We start from the raw sequence: 22,140 nt of genomic DNA, 5'->3' as shown, positions 1-22,140 counted from the left end.
ATTTTCTCATTCTAAATGCCTCAACATACACATCTTCAGCTCATCACCCGGATTCTTCCCCTCCCCCCAAATCAAAATCTAAACTCAGATCTTTTGCTTACCTTACATCCTAAATCAAATAATAAAATGCAGACGGATGAGTATTGTTCCCTTCCCAAAAGCATTTGCATCCTAACAGGGAAGGGAAATTTAAGAGAAAGACTTTTCCAAAACAATGGCCAGAAGTTAGGGATTGTCATTGCGCATTCCTAACTCCTGAGAGCCTTAGGGGTAAAGTTCTCGCTTCATTTTCTAGGCTCCACCGCCCAAAGCTGAATGCAGTACATCAGCCCACTTGCAATTCCCATTCTTGCAGCTAGCGGGTTTCCGCTGCGAAGCGTATTTATATTCCTGATCCTCGAAGTCTGATTACAAGTTCAGGTTTAGTCTCTGTAACTTTGATTATACTTTTCTTCGTCCTTTAATCAAGCTCAGATTGCTCCAGATGCAAAACAGAATGAGCAGAAGGTGAGGATTGTGAGTCTGCAAAGAAAAACTTAGCTTTCCAGACTTTTGGCTCCTTGTAAGAGCTATCTGTAAAAAAAAAAAAAAATTTAAATTCTTTTTTGGTACCCCAGATCATCACATTGCTCCTCTCCTGTGACCAGATCGTGCTCTATAGGCTATTGTTAAATACTAATAGCGAAACTTAAAAGATGTTCTCTTGCGAGACAACAGGTGGCCACTGCAACCTCCAGCTCTGATTGGTGGAAAGGCCACAGGCGCCCAGTGGCCCACAGAAAGGGCCTCCACTTCTGCGTTTCAAGAACTTACTCAATGGGGTGTTGTCCTGATAATATCTCAGCTCACTGTCAATTTGTGCAACCTGCTGGGCCATTAGGGAGCGCCGCTGGGTTGTCAACGTTAAATGGAGACTAGGGAGGGGAAACCAAAGCTTTTTAGGGAGGGTGGGGATAGGAGTCAACCCAGGGACAATGTGAGCAGTTGTTTCTTTTCTGAGTACACACTGCTCTCTCATGCAGTCTCCTGACCCAAGTTTTTGCTAAGAGAAGAGCAAATACAGAAACTTTCACCTAATTGAAGTTTATTTTTTTCTGCTCCGTTCCAGAAAGATAATATTGAGCGAAGGTACACACGCAGGTGTCGCAAGCCCGATCCACTTTGGAGAACAGAAGAAATGAAAAGAAAACCCATGTCATGCTTGTCTGAAAAAGCTCAGGCCCTGGGCCAGCAAGGTGTGACCAGGGGACGAAACTGTTAGCGAGTGTCATAGGAAATATTTCAGAATGTCTCCGTTCTGGTTAAAGTGGCTCGCAGATAACAAAGCTGGGGAGGGGGCAGATCTCACGGCCTCTCCACAACGTTCCCATCTAGTATAAAGCTTCTTCCCTTCGCCAAGGCTGAAGGCCAAACTCTCAGATTAACTCAAAGCAATAAAGCCGATGAGAAAATAAATAAATAAAAAGATGGAGCTTAAGAAAGATAAAGAAATAAAGAGGGGGTGGGTGAGTGCAGAGTGGGGAAGTTAATCAGCTAGGACCTTTTAGGAAAATAGGGACATTTTCTCTCCAAGAGCAGTGAATGATCTGCCTAGATCCAGTTACTCAAATGCCTTTCGAATACAAACAAGAGCAAAGAGAATACGAAGAGAACCGACACGAGGCTTCACTTGGGAAGCTTCAAGTCTGCCTACCTGTGAAAGGTCAGGCCCCAACACCCCTTCTGGGAAATCCTACAGGTGAACTTGGGGTCCCGGTTCCCGGCTACCGGGAGACACTCTTGCAGGTTGGCGTCTGGGTTAGGTGTGTCCACGCAGGGGACATTCGAAAGGCAAGGCGGGGTCGAGGAGAGGGGCCCGGGCACAGGCACCCGTAAGGAAGGAAGCGGGGCGTGGGGAGGAAAGCGACAGGAAGGGAGCAGACGGCCTGGGGAAGCTGGGGCCCGGGGAAGCGGTGGTCGCGCAAGAGGAGGGTGGGACACACGGGACGCAGGGCTGGCGGCCGCTTCGGCCGAGGAAAGGAGGGGAGAGAGGAGCGCTCCGAGGCAGCGGGGACAAAGAGGACCGGAGCGGCAAGGGGGGCGAGGTGGGGAGAAGAGGGGCCCCGGAGAGGGGGAGGCCGCGGCGGGGGTGATGGGGCCGGCGGGGCGGGGTGGGCGCGCCCGGAGGCGGTCCGGGCCGAGGAGCGCACCGGCGGGGCGGGCGGCGCGCCAGCTGCCCGCGGTGGGAGGGGCGGAGCGGCGGCGGCGCGGGGAGGGGACCGGCGGTGGAGGCAGGAGGGGGAGAAGGAGGGGAGGGGCCGGGCCCCTTGTCTCCGCGGCTCGTCTCCTCAGTCAGCCCGGGGAGGAGGAGGAGGAGCGGGGCCAGCCGCCGCCGCCGCCGCCGTCCCAGCCTCGCCCAGCGCACCTGAACTCGCCGCGCCGTCCCGGGCCCCCGCGTCGCGCCCCGCGCCCCCGGCGCCCGGCCCGCGCGCAGCGCTGTCTCGGTGCCCCGGCGGGGCGCGTCCCCCGGGCCGCCTCCCGCTCTCCCGCGGCTCGCGTGGCCGCGCCTTTGTGTGCGGCGGCTGCGGCTCCCGGGCTCCTCGGGCTCCGGTCGCGGCGCCCCTCCGACCGCGAGTCCGGCGCGCCACCCCCGGGCGCCCCCGACGGTGGATCTAGCGGCGGCGAGGAGGCGGGTCCCGGTCCCGGAGAACCCCAGTCCCGGCCCCCGGCCCCGGGCCCGGCTCCGGCATGGATGTTAGGTTCTACCCCGCGGCGGCCGGGGACCCTGCCAGCCTGGACTTCGCGCAGTGCCTGGGGTACTACGGCTACAGCAAGGTGACCGGGCCGGGCCGGGGGGCGGGTGGGCGGGGGCCACCTCCCCATCCCAGGCGCGCCCCGCGCTCGGGCTCACCGCCTGCTGCACTTTTCTTTGGCCTCTTTCCTCCCCTGTTTACTCCTTTACCTTTGAGCCTTCGTCTCTGTCCAGCTCTCCCCGCTTCTGTTTCTGCCCCATCCCACGCCGCTTTTTGTCCCCTAGCCGGCGCTCCCCTCAGCCTCTCCGCTCCCTCCCACCTCCCCGCCAGACTCTCCTTTGCTGCACCAAAGAAGCGAAGAGAGACCGAGGACTGAAAGAGGGGCTCCCGTGTGATTGTTTGTTGCTGTTATTAGTAAACACGATCGCAGCCCCCCTGGAGTGAGTGGGGGGCAACGCAGGGGGTCCCTGATCTCCTGGTCCGATGATCTTGCCCTCCCCCACTCCCAGTCCTTCTTACCTCCCCCACCTACTCGAGAGCCGGCCTCAGGGCCGCTTACGGACGGAAAGGAACAAACTTTTGAGTATGCCTTGGACAGGGGAGTAGGGTAAGTGGTGGGACCCCGCAGGTGGCCTTTGCTGCCCTTTCGCTAGGGCGCTTTGGACCTCGGAACCGGGGTGCCCGCCCCTCCCCGCTTAGCGTAAGTGGCTTCTCTCCTCTCATTCTTTTTTTTCCTGGGGCGGGGGTGGTAAGTTTTGCATTTCGGGGAGATCGGGATTGGAGACCTCCACACCATACCCTGGGGTCACCTCACCTTCTCCACCTCCCCCTGCGCCACCTTCGAGGACCGAGCGTTCCAGGTGGCTAGGTGGACCTCAGAAGGGCAGCAGGCGCCGCTCGGAGCAGCGAGGCGGGCGAGAGTCGCAGCCCTGGTACCCGGGCAGCGCGGAATTCCCCCCCGCCCTCCCACCACCACCCCTCGGTGTCCTCTGTCCTCCCTGAAGCCCCCAGCGCCGAATTTGCCGAAAACATCACCCTGAGGGCGAAATTCAGAGAAACAGTCGGGCTCTGGATGGCCTGTACCTTTTGAATGTGGTTTTCTTTACCCTTCCTCCTGCTCCTCCCTCCTCCCTCCCTTTTTCTTTCAAATCGTAGTTTGTTTATGATTGCTTGGATAACAGGAGGAAATAAGGAGTCTGCTAAAAGAAAGGTGCTAAACAAAACTAATCAATAAATAACAGGAAGAGGAGGAATTGCATCTAGAGTGAGGAACAGTTTGCTGTGCCCCGTGGCTGATGGAGGCTCGTGTTCCTTTCTATTTGTTTATACTCCGTTCCCAACTCCAGTGCTGAAGTTTGTAAAAAACCATTAGGGTCTCTCTTGCTCGCCTTCCAGTGTCATCATCGCCCAGCTCCGCGTCTGGCACAGAGGGGCCTCCCAACAAATATAGATCGAGGGGACTTTATTCCTTGTGCTTTAACCCTTTGGTGGTTGGAGCGTTCCTGCTCTCCGCATTCTAAGGGCTACGCTAAGCATTTAAAGAGAGGCAAGAAAAGGCCGATCGCTGGAGCCAGAGTTGAGGATTAGTTTGTGTCCTCTGATTTTGGATTTACTCAGGTTATTAAATGCTTTAAAAAGTCCCCCATGTATGCTCAGTCAGGGACTTAGGCAGCCTAATTAAGTATGTAGTGTTTCTGAGAATCCACCTAATTGTTCCAGTGGGGTATTATTTATCTCCTTACAACTTAGCATGTGGATGCAAGCCTTGTATAAACTGGGCATGCTCTTATTTTTGGAAGCCATTACCTTGCCTAATGTAACTCCTTCTTTCTCTGATTTAAGATCAGCAACACTCGAATGACACCAAAATAGAAACCTATTGTACAAATGCAGTGACTGCAATGCGTGGCAAATCTCTGTTCACTGGGATCCCAAGGGTACTTCAAGGGACCAGAGGAAATTGGGGGTGTTTTGTGTGTGTCTCTTTTTTATTTTCTGAGAAAGGCTATTTTGAGTCTATTTAAGCTCAGAACATTTATTTCAGGGAGGGTATATAAAGCTTGAAAACAGACATTATTTATTGAGATGCTTGTTCAGCTTCAGGAGTGTGGATGCAAGTTGGCTTACTGTCGTATTTTCTTAATGCAGCTATTTGCCTGAAATAACTTGCTTTCTTACTTATTTAGCAATCTGATCATCATCAGTGCTCTGTGTACCCAAGTTACAAAAGTTAGACATAGCGCTTAATATTGGTAGGAATCAAATTATACTTATTTTAAGGGATGTTTGTATTGACTTCCTTGCAGGTAAAAATATAACTATCTTTAAACTGAGCCACAATACTATATTTTGCTACTTTTATTTTCAGAAGTGAAAAACACAATTTAATTTTCCATAATTTTTCTTTACAGAGAATATAGTAGAAGAGGAAGTATTAACTTTATGGGTATAAAGCAGCAAGTGCTAATTAAAGGTTTATAGCATTTTGTTTCACAGCTAATTTGTGTGTCTGAAGTGGTGCTGTTCAATATAGGTTTATACTGAAAATGTAAAAACTAGCATATAAAGACATGCATTTATTTTATTAGAAAATACTCAAATTATTAATTAATCTCTAAAGACTTAACTTTTGATGACATGTATTATCTTTCTGGATAGGAAATGATGGATTTCAAAGAAAGTATGTTTCTGCCCTCTCTTGTTTTAATGACCATCTGGGAAACTTTAGAAGAAACACAGAACTCTTGGCTCTAAGCTTAACAAGTGAAAGTTAGCGCTTATCTTTAAATTTATTTACAAACCGTGAATAATAGGGTTTCATTCATTTCTCTCTTTAACAAATGACCAGAGTCCTTTGTATAAATTATATGCATGTGTATTATCTTTACATTCTGTGAGTATATGGATCCTTTTCAAATGTCAGCGCTCATGAAAGTGTACTGTGTCTATGGAGAATGGATGAAAGAGTTTTGTGGGTTCAAAAGTCGTTGCAAGTAGGAGAATAACTTCAAATAAAATATAGCCAGGATCATTAAAATCAGTTAATAATTCATGAACCAGCCACTGATGTATAAACTTAAAGTCATCACTGTTTCCTAAGGGCTAATTTCCATTTTAATTTCAAGTAGAAAGTTGACTGTTTGAACATTTCTTTTTCTGGTGTGGTTAACAAATTAAACCCCGCATATTAAGAAATAAAAACTCATTATGTTACTCAAATGAATTAGTGACTCTTTGACTATATATTTGTAATTTTTCTTTCCTGAGTTCAATTTGTCTTTTCACCAGTAAGAAAATAATACACAGAATATCAATTAGCAAATATAATTTAAGTAGCACTAATCTGAAATCCAACATACTCCAAAATCCAAAACTTTTTTGAGCACTGATGTGACGGTCAAAGGAAATGCTCACTGGAACATTTCAGATTTCAGATTTTTGGATTAGGGATGCTGAACTGGTAAGTATTATGCAAATATTCCAAAATCCAAAGAACCCCTAAATCTGAAACTTCTAGTTCTAAGCATTTCAGATAAGGGATACTCAACCTGTAGTTGTCAGAATTCTGCCATCCCAAAATAAGATACTGTATTTAATGTAGGTGTGAGGTGAAATCATATAGTGGGTTATTAACGAACTTGGACTAAACTCTATTTACTAGCTATTTCTGCATATTTTTAGGGCTTTTCCTTTTGATTTATGGCTATTGACCTCTCATCCTTACGTAGATCAGTGCTGTTGTTTTTATTCTATCAGTCCCAGACTTTGCTTTCTAATTATTATGTGTATTATTTATTGATCACTTGGCTTAATTAAGACATTCTTATATTAGTGCTTTGACTCCACCTGATTGGGTTTCTGGCTTGGCTAGCTTGAAGGGCAAAAGAAACTGAAGGGTAATTTGTCATTTGTCCATCTTCTTGGGGATCATGGTTCAAATTGAGAACATATTGAGAGGGGAATTTGATTGAAACTCTTCTTAGATTGAGAGATTGAGAGATTCCTATATCCTACCATGACAAGTCTTCATGTAAGATATTGAAGCCACATTGTGAAAAAGAAATAAGGTTTTTCTAAGAGCCTTAGACCAGGGAACATAAACTCAATTGTCTCTTGTGGGGGGGGGGGCGGTGGGCAGTAAGTTAGCCTACATGGAGATAGGGTTTGTGGCCAAGTAGAGAACATACCCCATTTAAAGGGGTAGCCTTGATCAGCATTAGTAGACTGTTGCCCTGCCAACATTTGGGTCCAATATCTCTATACTTTACAATTCTTTTTTCAAGAGGATGATAATCAGGGTTTTTATGTGAATTATCATGAATTTTAAATGTTGTAATAAATTAACAAAAAATAATTAAAATCATTATGTGGGACCCTCAAAACTTGCTTGTGTGCTGATTCTTGCACTTCTTGTCTTAAATTCATGTGTAGATGAGGATCCAAACATACTTTTTTAATAAGTCATTTATGGTTTATGTGCAACTATGTGGACAGTTCTACTCCCATGTCCAACTATGCAGACAGTTGAATAGAATGGAGTAGAGCTGCGTAAAGAAATTTGTGACCCCTGTGAAGACTAGACTTACCACAGAATGGTTGGCTTCAGGTTGGTACCCAGGGCCTTTTTAGAACCTTGGCAGCTCTAAGCACTATTGATCTGAGCTCCCCTCCACGCCCCATCAAACATTAAAATGCATCCACTTTCCTGCATTTAATCTAATGTAATATGATACCATATCCGAATTGATATGGATCCATTGACTTACGTTTTTACATTTTGTAAACATTTAGCTTCACACCTATCAGTTGTAATTTTGTAGTTTTCTGGTGTTGTGTGGCCAGTTTATTTTTTTCTCATATTGTTGTGGACCCATGAGAAGCTTGCAGTTCTAAGTGTGTGGTCTATAGTGATTAATGGATAAAACAGTCCTGCTGCCCCTAACTAGAGGTCCACAAACTCTTTATTTGACCACTCCAGATGCTGGGCTATTGATGAAGACCCTGTGCTCAGTAGAGACTAGCATATAGTTAGCCAAAGAAAATTAATTTTAGTCATTTTAAATGAAGTCAGTGAATGTATGTGGTCACAGTTTTCAAAGTATGTGTCAATATTTCAAGGAATCTCTACTTCATGTCACAAACTCAGGTGGATGTGAATCCACTTGAAAATTTGTTTAATCTGCAGAGTATTAAAACAACCTTGGTTGTCTATATCTAAAAAACTTTGCCTATAAATCTGGATTCCAGCTTTTCTTTAGAAATGTGAAAACACTGAACCAATTTCCTTGTATGACAACGTCTGCTCGGTGTCCTTCAGATGTGCCTGTACCCCGTAGTTCATCACGGCCTGCTTCACAGCCTGTCTTATATTCAGACCTTTGTAATCCTCTCAGGTCCTGGAGGCTTCAAGTTTGAAGACTTTGATTAAGAGGAGAAGAAACTAAAGGAGCAACAAATGATGCTCAAACCCAGTAAGGTTACTGTCACCAGACAAATTGCAGATCAAGTGCACCTCATCCTATGTAGGGTAGTAGCTGAGATGGTAAAAAGTAATTTGTGATAACTTTGTAGAGCAGTGTTTCTCAAACTTTACCATGCACAAGAACCAGCTGGGAGCTTGTTATAACACAGACTTTTGGACTTTACCCTTGGAGATTCTGATTCATGGGCCCAGGGCTGGGCTCCCAGGCAAAGCCAAGGTTGTGGGTCTGTAGACTACACTTTGAGTAGCACATCATGCAGAGGGCCTTCTGTGGTAAGGTCAAGAGTTTGCTCTTTCTAAGTTTATCAGTTAGAGTGCTTTGGGCTGCAGATAACAGAAACTCAACAAACGGTGGCATAAACCATAAAAGACACCGGTTTATCTTCAAAGAAGTCTTTAGGTTGGCAGTGCTAGGCTGTCTTGGATGGTTCATTGATGTCTTTAAGAGCCCTTCTTTGATTTTCTTTTTATTCTGCTGTCCTTGCAGTTTTAGCAGTCTTCCCATGGCCACAAGTTGGCTGCTGTAGCTCTGGATGTCACATCCTCACATGAAAAAATGAGAAGCAAGGTGATGGTGGTGGGAGTGGTAGCAAATGAGTACTTTCTCTTCCTGTACATCTGTTGGCAAGAGGAAAACTTTTTCCACTAGACCCTCTCTTTTATCTTACTGGTCAGAAGTGGGTTGTGTACCAACCGTAGGCCACTCACTAGCAAAGAGGAAGATTACTGTGATCAGTTTAGACCAATCCAGCATCATCCCTGAGGTTGGGCATTGCCACATGAGCATAATTAATTAGTGTTATGCTCTGTTAGCAAGGAAGAAGGCTGTTGGAAAGACAGTCAACAGTGTCTGCACCTGAGTGCATTCGAAGAATATACATATACACATACATATTTTTTGAAATGGAGTCTTGCTGTGTTACCCAGGCTTGAGTGCAGTGACCATGGCTTATTGCAGCCTCGATTTCCCAGGCTCAAGAGATCCACACATACCTGTGGTCTCAGCTACTCATGCCTCCTGGGAGGCCTCTTGAGTAGCTGGGACCCCAGGTGTGTGTTCACCATGCTTGGCTAACTTTTTCATTTTATTTTTTTGCAGAGATAGGGTCTTGCTATGTTGCCAGGGCTGGTCTTGAACTCCTGGCCTCCAGTGATCCTTCTGCCTTTGACCTCCCAAAGTGCTGAGATTACAGGCGTGAGCCACTGCGCCTCGCCTGAAAAATTTTAAGTGGGCTGATGGCTTGGTTAGAGTTTTACTTTTGTAAAGATGGATCTGACCTTTTGAGTAGATTGGTGTAGGCCCCGGCGAGAGTAGGAGAGACTGGGTAGGATGTCATCACCCAGTTGAGGTAAGGTATGGGAAGGATTTGAATCAAGGAGATGTGAATTCGGATGCAAAAGAAAAGAAAGCACTAAACAGAACCTCCCGACTTGGGAAGGCAGAAAGAGGAAGCAGAAATGATTGAGGGTGTTTGAATTTGGGGCCTGGATGAATGGTAAGACCTTGAGTGGAAGCAGAACAGAGAGAAGAGAAAGATAACCAGATCAAGCTCATTTTGGATATTTCAGTGGTATATTCTTACAGAGTCATGCACTGGAACTCAAGAGAGAGTTCGGGGCTGAACAACCAAAGTTGGAGTCTTTCTGTTTGTGTTAAAGCAATGGAAATGAATTTGAGTCCTTCAAGAGGAAGGCGACAGGAAAAGCAAGGACAACATCCTTGGACTTGAGGATTGGCTGGTGTTGCCAATTCAGCTTCCAGTAATTTAGGAAGTAACATGTGAAACTCGGAGAATTTGGAAATCCTATTGCACCATTAAAAACAATGACATAAACAAGGAGTGTGTGTCTGTGTGTGTGTTTGCATGATGAAACATCCTTTCTCTCTTAATAGTTATTTGGAAGGAAGCATTCTTAAATGGTTATTAAGGGGGAATGATGTGAAATTTGCAATAACATAATTTAAAACCATATTAGCCATTCATCAATGAAAACATTTATTTTTCTGGGAAACATATTTTTTTGGATTTTGTGAAATGTTAATGGTGTCATAACTATCTTAGAGAATCTGTTTTGAGTATGGTTAATAAGAAAGGATAGGATTTTTGTTAAGTATGCTTACAAATTCAAATATATTTTGAAGGTGGATTTAGTGCTCTAAAAAAAAAAAAAAAAAAACCCTGTTTAAAAATATAAGGAGTAGAGGCTTTCATTTAAGGTCTGCATGAGCTTCTCACAGGTTTAATCTTATCCCTTTGAGGTAGATCGTTTTATTTTCTTTGTTTCCTAGGTTTGTATCCTTAATCTCTTCCTCAGGGAGGCCATGTTCTCTTAAATATGTTTCATGCTTGTGTAAAACACACCAGGCCCTGGAAAATGGCCCTTCTTGTATGATTAACATTCTATCTTTAATCTTAATTCAATTTTGCTTTGTTTATAAAGGAAGAATTTGAAGATACACAAATGGGCTAATATGAAGACACATTTGAGTTTTTACTCTAAATTCATATTTGAATGATCTACACTCATTCTTTTGGGGGAGTGAGGTTTTAAGCTGGATCCTTCTATTCCAAATATTGCAAATTTCATGTAGCCTTATCTACATTGACTAAATTGTTTATGCGGAAGAATTATGTCAAATATGGTGATAAGAGTGAGTTTTAAAATTGAATTTATTTTAAATGGATGTAGTGTAACTACCATATTGTGAGATTTTTTCCAGCAATTTCTACAGCTAATTTGTAATAAGCAAGGGATTTACTGTAGAATAATAAAAATTCTACAGTTTCTTTAAAAAATCTCCTAGGTGTAGGAAGTAGAAGTTCAAAATGCTGACCTGACTAGAAAACTTTTATGAAATATATATGATTGGTTGGAAGTTGATCTTCTTGCAAAAGGGGATGAGTTAAATCTAGAAATATCGAACAGTTAATAAAATATACTCGGTAGATCCTTCATGCTGCTCCTTGATGTCAACTTATCTTTAATGAGAGATTCAACCTTTATTATTTGACTTATTTAAAAAATTCTAATAAAAAAGTTTAATGCAAAAGTGGTTAAAATGATTGTTTCAGTAAAAATGCTTTGGTTGCAAGTGAGAAAAAGACTTCAGTGAAACTGAGTTAAATAGAAAAGGGATTGTAAGTTTTGTTTCAGGCATAGCTGGATCTAGAGTCTCAAGGGATGCTATCAAGACTTTCTTATATTAGCTCTTCTTTCATTGTTTTCTTTTCTTTTTCTTTTTTTTTTTTTTAAATCAGCCAGGCTGTACTCAAGCAGTGGGAAGTTGTCCAGCAGCAGCTCCAAGTTACATTCTCACAGCTCAGGCTTCTCAAGAGGGAGAGATGCTTTCTTGCTTGTTTCAGCAACTTTTCTGGATCGTGTCTTATTGGATAGACTTGGGTCCCATGCCCAGGCTCATAGCCATGTAGGCATGCCAGTGGGGGAGCTGGACACTGGCATCTTCTCGGAAGCCACACGAGCTAAGAGTATGGAGCTGTCATTCTTCGGAGGAAAAACAGTGCTGATGTCACAATGAGAGAATGTGGGTGTAGGATAGGAAAGCAAAGTCCATTGAAACTGCTAACTGGAGTGAAGCTTGATGACTTTGAAGATTTCTGAAGATTTCCATTGTCTATGTTTATTATTATTCTTTGTGGAAACCAAAATGAGCCTGTGTTTATGTAATGCAGATATCATAAATATTGTTTATATTAGGAATGCCTTTCTTGTTGGGGCTGAGATTGGATGTGGTCTGCCTTCAAGAAGCCTATAGGTCACCTGGATATTCTATGGATATGAGATTTTCTCTTTCCATGGTGGGAGATGTGGTTGGTTGATAACAAATTGTGGAGACACTAGAATGGTGAAAGATCCTAGGTTGTATTGAGTAGATACTAGTAAACTATGTGTGTATGTGTGTGTCTTGGTACATTTGCATATGTATGTGCTTACATACATATGTGTGTGTGTATAGGTAGAGGGTGACATTTTGAAGTGGGGCTAATGAGAAGATATTTTCAAGACAATGTCTGAACATGTGTGAAGAAGAGATCAGAGAGAGAGAGTGAGAGAGCTATTGAATGATGGATTGGGTGGTCAGTTGCTGTTGGAACGAAGACTGTAGATAAAGGAGAGTTAGCCCTTAAATCCTTAAATGAAGGCTTGGTAACTATTTATTTGCAATAATAGGAAAGAAACAGAAGATGGCTGAAGATTCATATATATATATAAAAATATGTGCACACATGTGTATATATATGTATATATGTACACACACACACACACACACACAGCACTGCACTCCAGCCTGAGAAACACAGCAAGACCTTGACTCTTAAAAAAGTCAAGAGTTAAGGAAAAGGGCCAGTGGCTTGGACTGTGGGAACAAGATTCTCAGTGGCTGTATGGATATAGAGTGAGAAATATGTATTGCACTACACACACACACACACACACATACACATATATATATGTATAGTGTATATCTATTTCAGTAGAAAAAATGTTGGGGAAGAGAGGAGAGAGAGAGAGATAACAATATGTATGGGCGTGGGAATTGATTGACAAGCCTGAGATCTATCCCTGTGTACTTTTCCTACTTCCTCTTCTTACCACTCCTCCCCTCTACCCTCACTTCATGTGTTTTAATGGTACCAGCCTTCATCCCATCTTTTTGAACTTGTTGTTCTCTCTGTCTGGAGCCCTCTCCCCAAATGTCTGCACTTGGCTGGCCTCTTTTCAGCACTCATGTCTGAGCCCAGATGTCACCTTCAAGTATGTCCTGACCATTTAAAAATATCTCAAATTCTAAAATATCCTTTCCCCATCTTGCTAATTAATATCTCTCTACCTTCATAATTTTGTTCATAGCACATACCCCATTTGAATTTCTTGATTATTCATTTATTCATCTGCTCCTTGTTGATCTCTTTCCACTGAAATGTAAACTTCATGAGGGTAGGGGATGTGTTTACTTTGATGCACATGGTACATCTAGCATTTAGAGAAGTGCCTGGCACAGAAAATGTGGTAAGAAGTGAACTAGAGATGAATAAAAATACTGTTGGGCAGAAGATCTGGTTGTAGTTTAGTATTTGAGTGAATATGTGTTGACATACTATGCGTCAGACACTTCTAGGCAATAGGAATGCCACAGTGAAGCCACTTGTCCATTTTCAAGGAGCTGGATTGCAGTTGTGATGATCCCTATTAGAAATGTTTAAGTTTACATTTTATTTTTAATTTTTTTAAATCAGTATTTGATATGTTGGTGGCAGGAAGAGAACAATGGATGTGAAGATGACTTGGTGGTAGATTTTGCCTAGGCAGGGATGAGAGAAGAACAGGAGTTGAGGGAAATGAGGTATTGAAGTGACGGCTTTTAATCCAAGTATTCAGGCCATTGAAGAAATTTTGGTCAAGGAATAGGAGGCCCCCATAATTGCAAAGAGGGTACATTTGGGTTCAATATACATGTAATAGAAAAAATCTTGAACAGCAATGTCTTAAATGAAGTAGATATTCATTTCTTGTTTCCCTAACCAAATCTAGAGGGAAGTAGTCCAAGGCTAGTATGAGGGCCTCTTAAATACTGAAGAGCCAAGCTGCTTCTAGCTTTCCTGTGACCCTCATCCTTATGGCTCAAGGTTGATCTCCAGTCAACCTCCATGGTCCAACCAGCAAGAAGGAGGAAGGGGATTGAAGTGGATCAAGGGTAAACGAAGGTTTCCAGAAGCTGCCACATGTCACTTTGCCTATATCTCACTGGCTAGCCTGCATCACATGGCCACACCTGGTTACTCAGGAAATGTATTTTATATTGTGGCTGGCCATGTGCCCAGTGAAACTCTCAAATACTATGGAAGGAGTGAGTGGAGAGGAAGGGACACCAGGTAGTTCAGTAGGTGTGCTGTGCATGAGTGAGTGATGGGTGAGGTCTGAGAAACCCTTTTGGGGTATCTCAAAGTTTGAAATTTTATATATATACTGTAGTGTTATTGTTTTTCCTAAACTTCAAAGTTTTAGTTTTTATGTGCTTCTTGGAGGATCCTCTTTTGGTGACAGAGATACACTGTGATAAGATTTATATCTTTCCGGGCCTTTCTTCAGTTTTGGGATTTTATTTTGCGCATGCTTAAAATACCCAGTGATTTATGTTCTTTGCAAGAACCCCATATCATTATGTCCTAATTTTAATTGATTACTTGCATTTTAGGCCCAAATTTCTCTTCTTTTCAAAAATTTTCCTGAGTTTTTGTAGCACCATTTATCAAGTTCCTGCTCTTGGTAACAAAATTTTGAGCATTAGTTAATATGTAGTTGACATTTTAAAAACCAGTTTTTAAAAAAATGATGTTTTTCCTTTTTGATCAAACCTAGTTTATTTCTCACTCCTTATATCCCTATATCCACTGAGAATCTTGTTCCCACAGTCCAGTCCACTGGGCTTTTCCATTAACTCTTTTTTTTTTTTTTTAAGAGTCAGGGTCTTGCTGTGTTGCCCCAGCTGGAGTGCAGTGGTGTGATCATAGCCACTGCAGACTCAAATTCCTGGGCTCAGGCAATCCTCCTCCTTTAGCTTCCTGAGTAGCTAGGACTGCAAGTGCACACCCCATGCCCAGCTAAGTTTTAATTCTTTTGTAGAGTTGGTGTCTCGCTATGTTGACCAGACTGGTCTTGAACTCCTGGCCTCAAGTGATCCTCTCACCTTGGCCCTCTGAAGTGTTGGAATTACAGACATGAGCCACTGCACCTCGCCAACCTTTGAGTCTTTATGTAACCTTGACTATGAGGACTTGTCAGCTATGCTTGCCACTACTACCTAATCTCCTCCGCCCCCTTTTCTTTGCTGGTGTATTTTTTGTGTCAGCCTTAGAGTTTCATTTCTCAGCTCTGGGATAAACTGTGTCCATTTTCCTTACTAAAAATTAATGCTGCCTGACTGTCCCTGGGTCTTTGCTGCCGAATCCTTTTCATCTGTTTATTCTCTTGGGCATTGTCCACAATGGATATTCCAAGTCTTTCATACTCTTTTCCAGTCCCAGTCAAACCAACTTATCCTCATTTTAGAGGGGCTCTCCAATCTTTTACTTATGAAGAATTTGATATTATCTGCCTTAGATCTCTCATTTGTCATCCTCACCCATTTAGGGACCAGTTCTTTCTTTCTTCCAGGCCCAGAGACGGCAATTTCTGCTCTGGGATAAATCCTTCCAACAATCCTTCCTGCTTGTTGAATATTCTTGGTTCTGCAAACAGCTCCCATCTTTCCTGTCTCTTGCCTTTCTACCTTCGAATGTGCCCAGATGTCTTCTGACTTCCACTATAGATTTTCCAGTCTTCGCTTTAAGTGCTGCCTCACTTGTAACAACTTTTGCTGTCTTCTCATTTGCATCCACATTATTATATGCTACATAGCTTTATTTACCTCTTTTTTCCTCTTAAATAAATCAATGTGAAATTAAGACTACTGCAAATGGAAAACCTTATTGCTTTCTACACATAAAAGAAAATCCTAAAAATAAACACAAAAGGGGTGTAAACAGTGTTTTTCAAATCTCACTGGAGACCTTGCTTGCCTAAGGCTCTGCTCTCTGTTGAACTCTGTTGAAAAGGGAGATTTGCAAGTGTTAGGGAGGTGTGGAAGATGGCTTAGCACCAAGCCAAGACTTTGTCTTATTTTTTTTCTGGGGGCTTGAAAGGGAATTCAAAACAAAATGACTTTCTCAAGATGTCATTAAATGCTCTTCAGTTCCTTGTCTTTGTAATTCCTAGAGCAGAGCTTCTCATACTTGAATGGCACATGGGGATCTGGATAAAAGACAGGTAATAGGTCTGGGGTGGGCCTGAGAGTGGGCGTTGCTTACAAGTTCCCAAGTGATGCTAGCATGGATGGTCCCTGCAACACTTGTGATTGTAGGGTCCTAGAGAAAGGACCATTCACATTTACACTTTTGTCCAACTCTGTTGACCTCGTCTTCAACATCCCTCTGAATGATTCTTCAAACAAGTAATCTTTACCTAGGGTTCCATATCTTTCCCACCCAGGCCCTCCTCAACACTCCATAGACCACTTCTATTCCTTGTTATGTTACTGACACCATCTTCTCACTCTTCTCCAGCAAGCTCTGCCTTGACAAATCAAACTTCAATCATTCTTGCAAAAATACCAGTGTCTTCTCTAGGCAGGTGCTCTGCTAAGCCCAGTGCTATACTTCCTTGATGAATCCTTGACTTCTAACCCCACTTTTATCCTCTGTGTCCCCTGCCCCCATGTTCCTGGTTCCCTGATATTATATCCTTGAATGTTTCTGATCGCCATTGCCCTGTCATCTTGTCTACAGCTTTCCCCCTTCTTCCCAGGGATTGGGAATATCCTCCTAAATCTTGACCTCTTACTCCTTTGCCTCTATATGTTTTACACTTTTTAGGCAGACCTGTGTTGTTTGTATCAGTTATCAATCACTAGTGATAAACCGCCTCTAAACTTTGTGACTTCAAAAACACATATTTTGTTTGTGATTCTGCAAATCAGCAATTTAGGCTGGGCTCAGAAGGGCAGTCCTTCTCCTCTTCTGGGTTCTCTTATGTGTTTGCAGTCAATTGCAGATTGGCAGGGAGGGTTTGCTTCAGGAGGTTGGCTGGCTGTCCACCGGAGTCCTTCAATTCTCTGGCATGTGTCTTTCACCTCCAGCATGCCAGCCTGGGCTTGTTCACGATGGCGGTATTCTGAGACAGCAGGAAAGTACACAAGAACCCTTGATTCCAGGCCCAGAAATGGCACACTGTTCCTTCTACTACATTCTACTGGCTAAAGCAAGTCACCGGGCCAGCCCAGGTTCTCGGGGAGAGGACACAGAATCCATTTCTTGATGGGAGGAACCACAAAGTTACGTTACAGAAGGGCATGGATAGACGGAGGTGTGGAGAATTGTGGCCATTTTTGCAACCTACCCCAGGGTCTCAAATCCTCATCTCTATTGTGATCTACATTTCTCATCTCCTGCATAGTGGCTCTCTCCAGGCTATGACTGCTCCCTCTCTGCCGTACTTTCAAATCCAGCATAAGCCAGAGGGCAACCTGCATCCCCACTGCCCCCCAAACTCCCCTTTGAATATCTATTTTTTTCAGTGCCACATCATTTCCAGGTGCAAAACTTCAAAATTAATTTAGGTTACTTGGTTTCTTTCATTCCCTTAGTCCAGGGAGTCTTCATGTCTTCTTAATTTTCCTTCTGATAATCTTTTTCTTTTCTTTCGGCCGTCAGTATCCTAGCCCAGGCCTTGCTCCCTGCTTGTCATCTTTTCTCACCTTCAGTGAAATCTATGCTTTACTTCTGATTTAATATTCTAAAGGATAGCTTAGACAGCTATCATTTTCCTTCTGAACACTTCCAATGTCTTGCTTTTGTTTAGGGCAATGCGTTCTCAAATTTGCCATATTCATTTCCACTATATCTACCTATCACTGCTATTATTTATAATTCTTTACATTGACCCGCTTTTTAATTTGTATCACCATTGCATATGGCGACCCTGTATTGCTTGCAATGTGTAAAGATTACCCATACAATAATTGCATAGCTATTAAACTTTAAAAAACTTTCTTTATATATCACTTAAGTTAATCCAATATGGATAGTAGACACTGGGAACACTGGCCTGCAGGGTAAATTGCTATGTCCTCTACTTGACATTGAACACCCTCCGTATTTAGTATCAAACTTACCACCTTAAGCAAAAATAAAATTCCTTGGAAAACAGCTGGTGAGTTTTCTTAACTGTTTGAGTTCTGCTCAGGGTCACTATTGACCGTCATTGCAGTGGTAATAGATCAGCACCACAAACTAGGATTGCCTGCCTTTATATTTTTGCACCTTTCCTGGAGATATTCGTTGTTTTTAAAATAGCTATTGTCCATGTGACTCCAAACCCATTGTTTATAATAAATAACTTTCTTGGTGACATAAAAGCCTTGCTCTGTCTGCATTAATAACTTTTCAAATACCCTCCCTAATCCTGGCTTTGGCTAGTGATTTCTAATTGCCAATGGGGTAAAATAGTATATTACATGTTCCTCTTTTTATACCTTGTCTCAATCCTAGATTCCTATAAGACACTGTAGTTTTGACTATACAGCTTTAATCATCTGAGCCTTTCTTCATAGTTTAAACACTGAAAATAGTGGAGCTTTAAGCAGGCACAAGATGGCAGGTGACAGTGTTTTCCTTCCTCCATGTTTTTCTAGGCTGCATGATTTTTAGGGTGAAGCTTGTGGAAGTCCAAGGCAGAAACCAAGTAAAGGAAAACCTAGCCAAGTTAAAAGCTAGTGAGATGAATAAGAAGTGATAACAGAAGACCAAGAAGAGTGTAATAGATGGGAGTGATCTAGAAGATTCTTATATAAGGGAGAAAGACCATTCAGTTGTAGAGAGGGAAAAGAGAAGTATAGTTAAAAAAAAAAATGGGACCAGGCATGGTGACTCACGCCTGTAATCCCGACACTTTGGGAGGCCGAGACGGGGCGTATCACCTGAGGTCAGGAGTTCCAGACCATCCTGGCCAACCATGGCCAACATGGTGAAACCCTGTCTCTACTACAAATATAAAAAGTAGCCAGGCACGGTGGTGGACACATGTAATCCCAGCTACTCGGGAGATTGAGGCCAGAGAATTGCTTGAACCTGGGAGGCGGAGGTTGCAGTGGGTTGAGATCATGCCACTGCACTGCAGCCTGGGCAAGAGAGTGAGACACTGTCTAAAAAAAAAAAAAAGGTGGGGCATGGGGCAGGGCAGTTCAACCCTAAGTTAACAGATACCTTTGATGACAGACAAAACTCATGGCCTGATTTCAGTTGCACACTAAAATTTCCATTGTAACACTACTCATACATTAGAATTCGACTTCTGGGATGCTTTTCCTGATGATAAAAGTTGCCAATATATGTAATGGTTTTCACAGAGGATTTTTGTCCTTCTTGAAGTCCCTGCTGCCCAGTTTGTGTTAATAAAATCTGTTGGAAGAAATAATATATCTGAAGAGAATGGCCTGAAGAAGATGCCATGCTTCCATTCATCCAGATAACCTAATTTGATGAGAGATTTCTGCCAGACTTGTGAGAGAGCTGAATGCTCACGATGGCACGTTATGTGGCGCCCCACTTCACAGTTGCCTTCACAGGCCCTCTCTGCTTTATTGAACTGCACACTGATTAAGGCTTCACTTTGTATTGAGAGGATCGTGAGTAATAGTCTCATGAACATCATTTTTTAAAAAAAATTCTGTTTACAATGTATAGCCCATTACACCTCATGGTGTCTTTTTAGATGATGATTTACAGAGAATCTTCTTAGGTTACTATATCAAGAAGAACTGAAAAAAATCCACTTTGCTGTATCTGATTGGGTACTAATCTTACCATTCTTGTTCTTTCTTTGCATTGATGGCCAAGAAGCTGGAAGTCAAACAGGAAACCCATTAAGTAGCTGTCTAGGGCAGTAGGATATGCATTCCTGTGTGCTGGCCATCTAGGCTTTATTGTTTTCTCAAATTTACTTTTTCCTTGTTTTGATTCACCTATTACTTACCTTTTTAAAAGTCACCTCACTTCCTTTGTACAGAAAGACAGGCTATGAATAAATACTTAAAGTACTTATAAGTATAATAACTATGTTTGTATAGTGTCCAGGCTACTATTCTTATCGTTCTAAAAGGGAAATTTCCACATTAAAAAAAAAAAGCCTACTATGTCAATATTGTAAAACTAAAAACAAGCTCTTATCTCTTCTTCTTTTAGTCTTTTTATAAAGGTGGATACAATTCTTTATTTACAGTACTTGCTAGAATTTGTTTCTGATAGGATATCTCCCCCTAGAATTATAAAATCTACTGAAATGATGAAAACAGGAAAATTAGTATATTCTCTGAAACTTTAAATTAATGTTTGAGCTCTCTTATCATTCAGAAAGTATAAATTCCTGAAAGTTGACCTCCTGACATAATCAGCATTGATCTAGATTTTACCCAAAGACTGTACTAAGGTTAACTTGGCATTGGGGGTCCATTGGACTAGTGGCCAAGTTGTCATCTGGTCCACATGTAAATCCCGTGATCCCTGAGTTAGCTCCTGAGTGGTTGCAAAGAGTTTCTGCACTCATGCAGGGCGTTTGTCCTTTGAGAAAGTGGCCGTTATAGCTTCAGGAAACCTGCCTGGTAGCTGGTGCTACATGAGTCCTGCTCAAACTGAGAGAAGCAGTTAACCTCTTATAAAACCAGCCACCCTCTTAGATTGCTTTCAAGTGGCTCATGGCAATACAAATGTACTTCACCATTGTCTTGGGGTCACTGGTTTGTTTAATCAGTGTCTTGAATATTGGGAAACTTTTGGTAACTTTGGAAAGCAGCCTAATTCCTTCCCCCTTGGGTTGGTTCTGCTTATCTAAGGTTAGAGTCAAGAGGTCTGATGGGTTTCAATGACTCCACATATGAAGCTGTTGGCCGGCTGGCAGGGTGCGAGAGAGAGAGGCTAGGGAACCAGGCAGGCTGCCTGGTTTGAACCGAGGTTCCACCATTTATTGGCCCTGTGATCTCTGGCGTGTTCCTGAGCCTCTCAGCATCATCATTTCTGAAATGGAGATTTCACTCTGCTGGGTGCTGGACAGATGGTGGTGAAAAAGAACAGATCAAGTCTTGCCCATAGCACACACCTCCTAGGGGGTTATAAACCCACCTACTCCGTAGAGTTACTGCATGTGATTAATACACTTACCTTCTAGAGTACACTAATAACATTTGTAACATAGGGTCATTGTAAATATGGACTGTAACTCTGTATACCAAGCGTTTCATTAATGTTACCATTATCATCATTATTATTCTAAAATATTACTAACATCCTAAGATCAGGTCAGTTTTTAACATGTGGATAAGTTGCTGAACATAGACTCTAGGAGAATAATCCTACTTCAGAATATTTTAACAGAACTATCTGGGGTCACTGATAGATGACCCCACTGTTCTTTGTTTAATGTATAAAGCAGGATTTCTTAATCTCAGCACTGTTGATGTTTTGGGCCAAATAGTTCTTTGTTTTGGGGGACTTTCCTGTTTATTGTAGGATGTTTAGCAGCATCCCTGGCCTCCACCCACTAGATGCCAGTAGAACCCCCAGTTATGACAACAAAGTATGTCTTTAGATATTGCCAAATGTCCCCTGGTTCAGAACCACTGAGCTAGAAGAATATTGCAGAAAACTTTCTGGTTCTGTCATTTAGCAAGTGCTAACTGGGATGAGTTATTCCTTTGTTACAAAGGGCATTTATCTAAATATAGGGCAGTTATTTCTCTAGGGCCCGATGGAGCTAAAAGGAGCCTCCATCATTGTGTTCCTCAGAATAGCTAAGAAGGCCAGCACTCATTCTGAGGAGTAGATAGTCACCAGGGAAGGAGGCACCTGGATCAGGTAAAATAATCTACACCTGTTTCAGCACCTTGCAAATGTTTTCTTTTTCCGTCTCCCTCTTTCTGTTAGAGAATAGCTCTAGGTTAGCAAAACTACGTTTCAAACTTATGAAGCTGTGTGATCTAGCGGATTGAGAAGAGAAGGTCTTTGTTCATTCGAGGAAATAGTTGTCCTTCAACAGGGGAATTGACTTAACTGGGGACCAGCTGTGTCTCTGGGTGCTTGAAGTAAGTCACAAAACTATTTGGGAGGAATTGTTAAAATAGCACCAATGACTGGTTCTGTGCAACGATGATATTAAAATAATAAATAGGAGCAATATGTAAAGGATTTTGATTTCTTGTTCCATTTCTCCTAATATTGTGGGAGCACACTTCCGGTTCATTATTTTGTGTGTTTGGTTGTTCCTAGTATACCTGCTAGTTTTTTCTTTACTTTTACTTTTTTTTATATTTTTTAATCT

At 42.6% G+C, this 22,140-nt stretch overlaps 1 protein-coding gene across 5 annotated transcripts in view; it reads left to right on the top strand.

Annotated features, from left to right (window-relative positions):
• The first annotated feature begins 1,434 nt into the window (after nucleotides 1-1,434).
• The window catches only part of LOC105492278 (TOX high mobility group box family member 3), a 109,089-nt gene continuing 88,383 nt past the window's right edge, over nucleotides 1,435-22,140 (top strand). Inside the window, exon 1 of one of the 5 annotated variants that reach the window (XM_071084527.1) lies at nucleotides 1,435-1,702. Coding sequence is in view for 2 of the 5 variants with exons in the window: in XM_071084524.1 (XP_070940625.1) it covers nucleotides 2,728-2,814 (87 nt within the window). In the remaining 3 variants the exon portion in view is untranslated. Of the gene's footprint in view, nucleotides 1,739-2,308; nucleotides 2,815-2,901; nucleotides 3,340-22,140 lie in introns of those variants that run through there. The other 4 variants (XM_071084526.1, XM_071084524.1, XM_071084525.1 and 1 more) reach the window with 4 other exon arrangements.

Source organism: Macaca nemestrina, chromosome 18 (genome assembly GCF_043159975.1).
Source record: "Macaca nemestrina isolate mMacNem1 chromosome 18, mMacNem.hap1, whole genome shotgun sequence".
Taxonomy (NCBI): Eukaryota; Metazoa; Chordata; class Mammalia; order Primates; family Cercopithecidae; genus Macaca; species Macaca nemestrina.
Note: the sequence above shows the minus strand (reverse complement) of the source record. Positions and strands in the feature narration are given on the sequence as shown.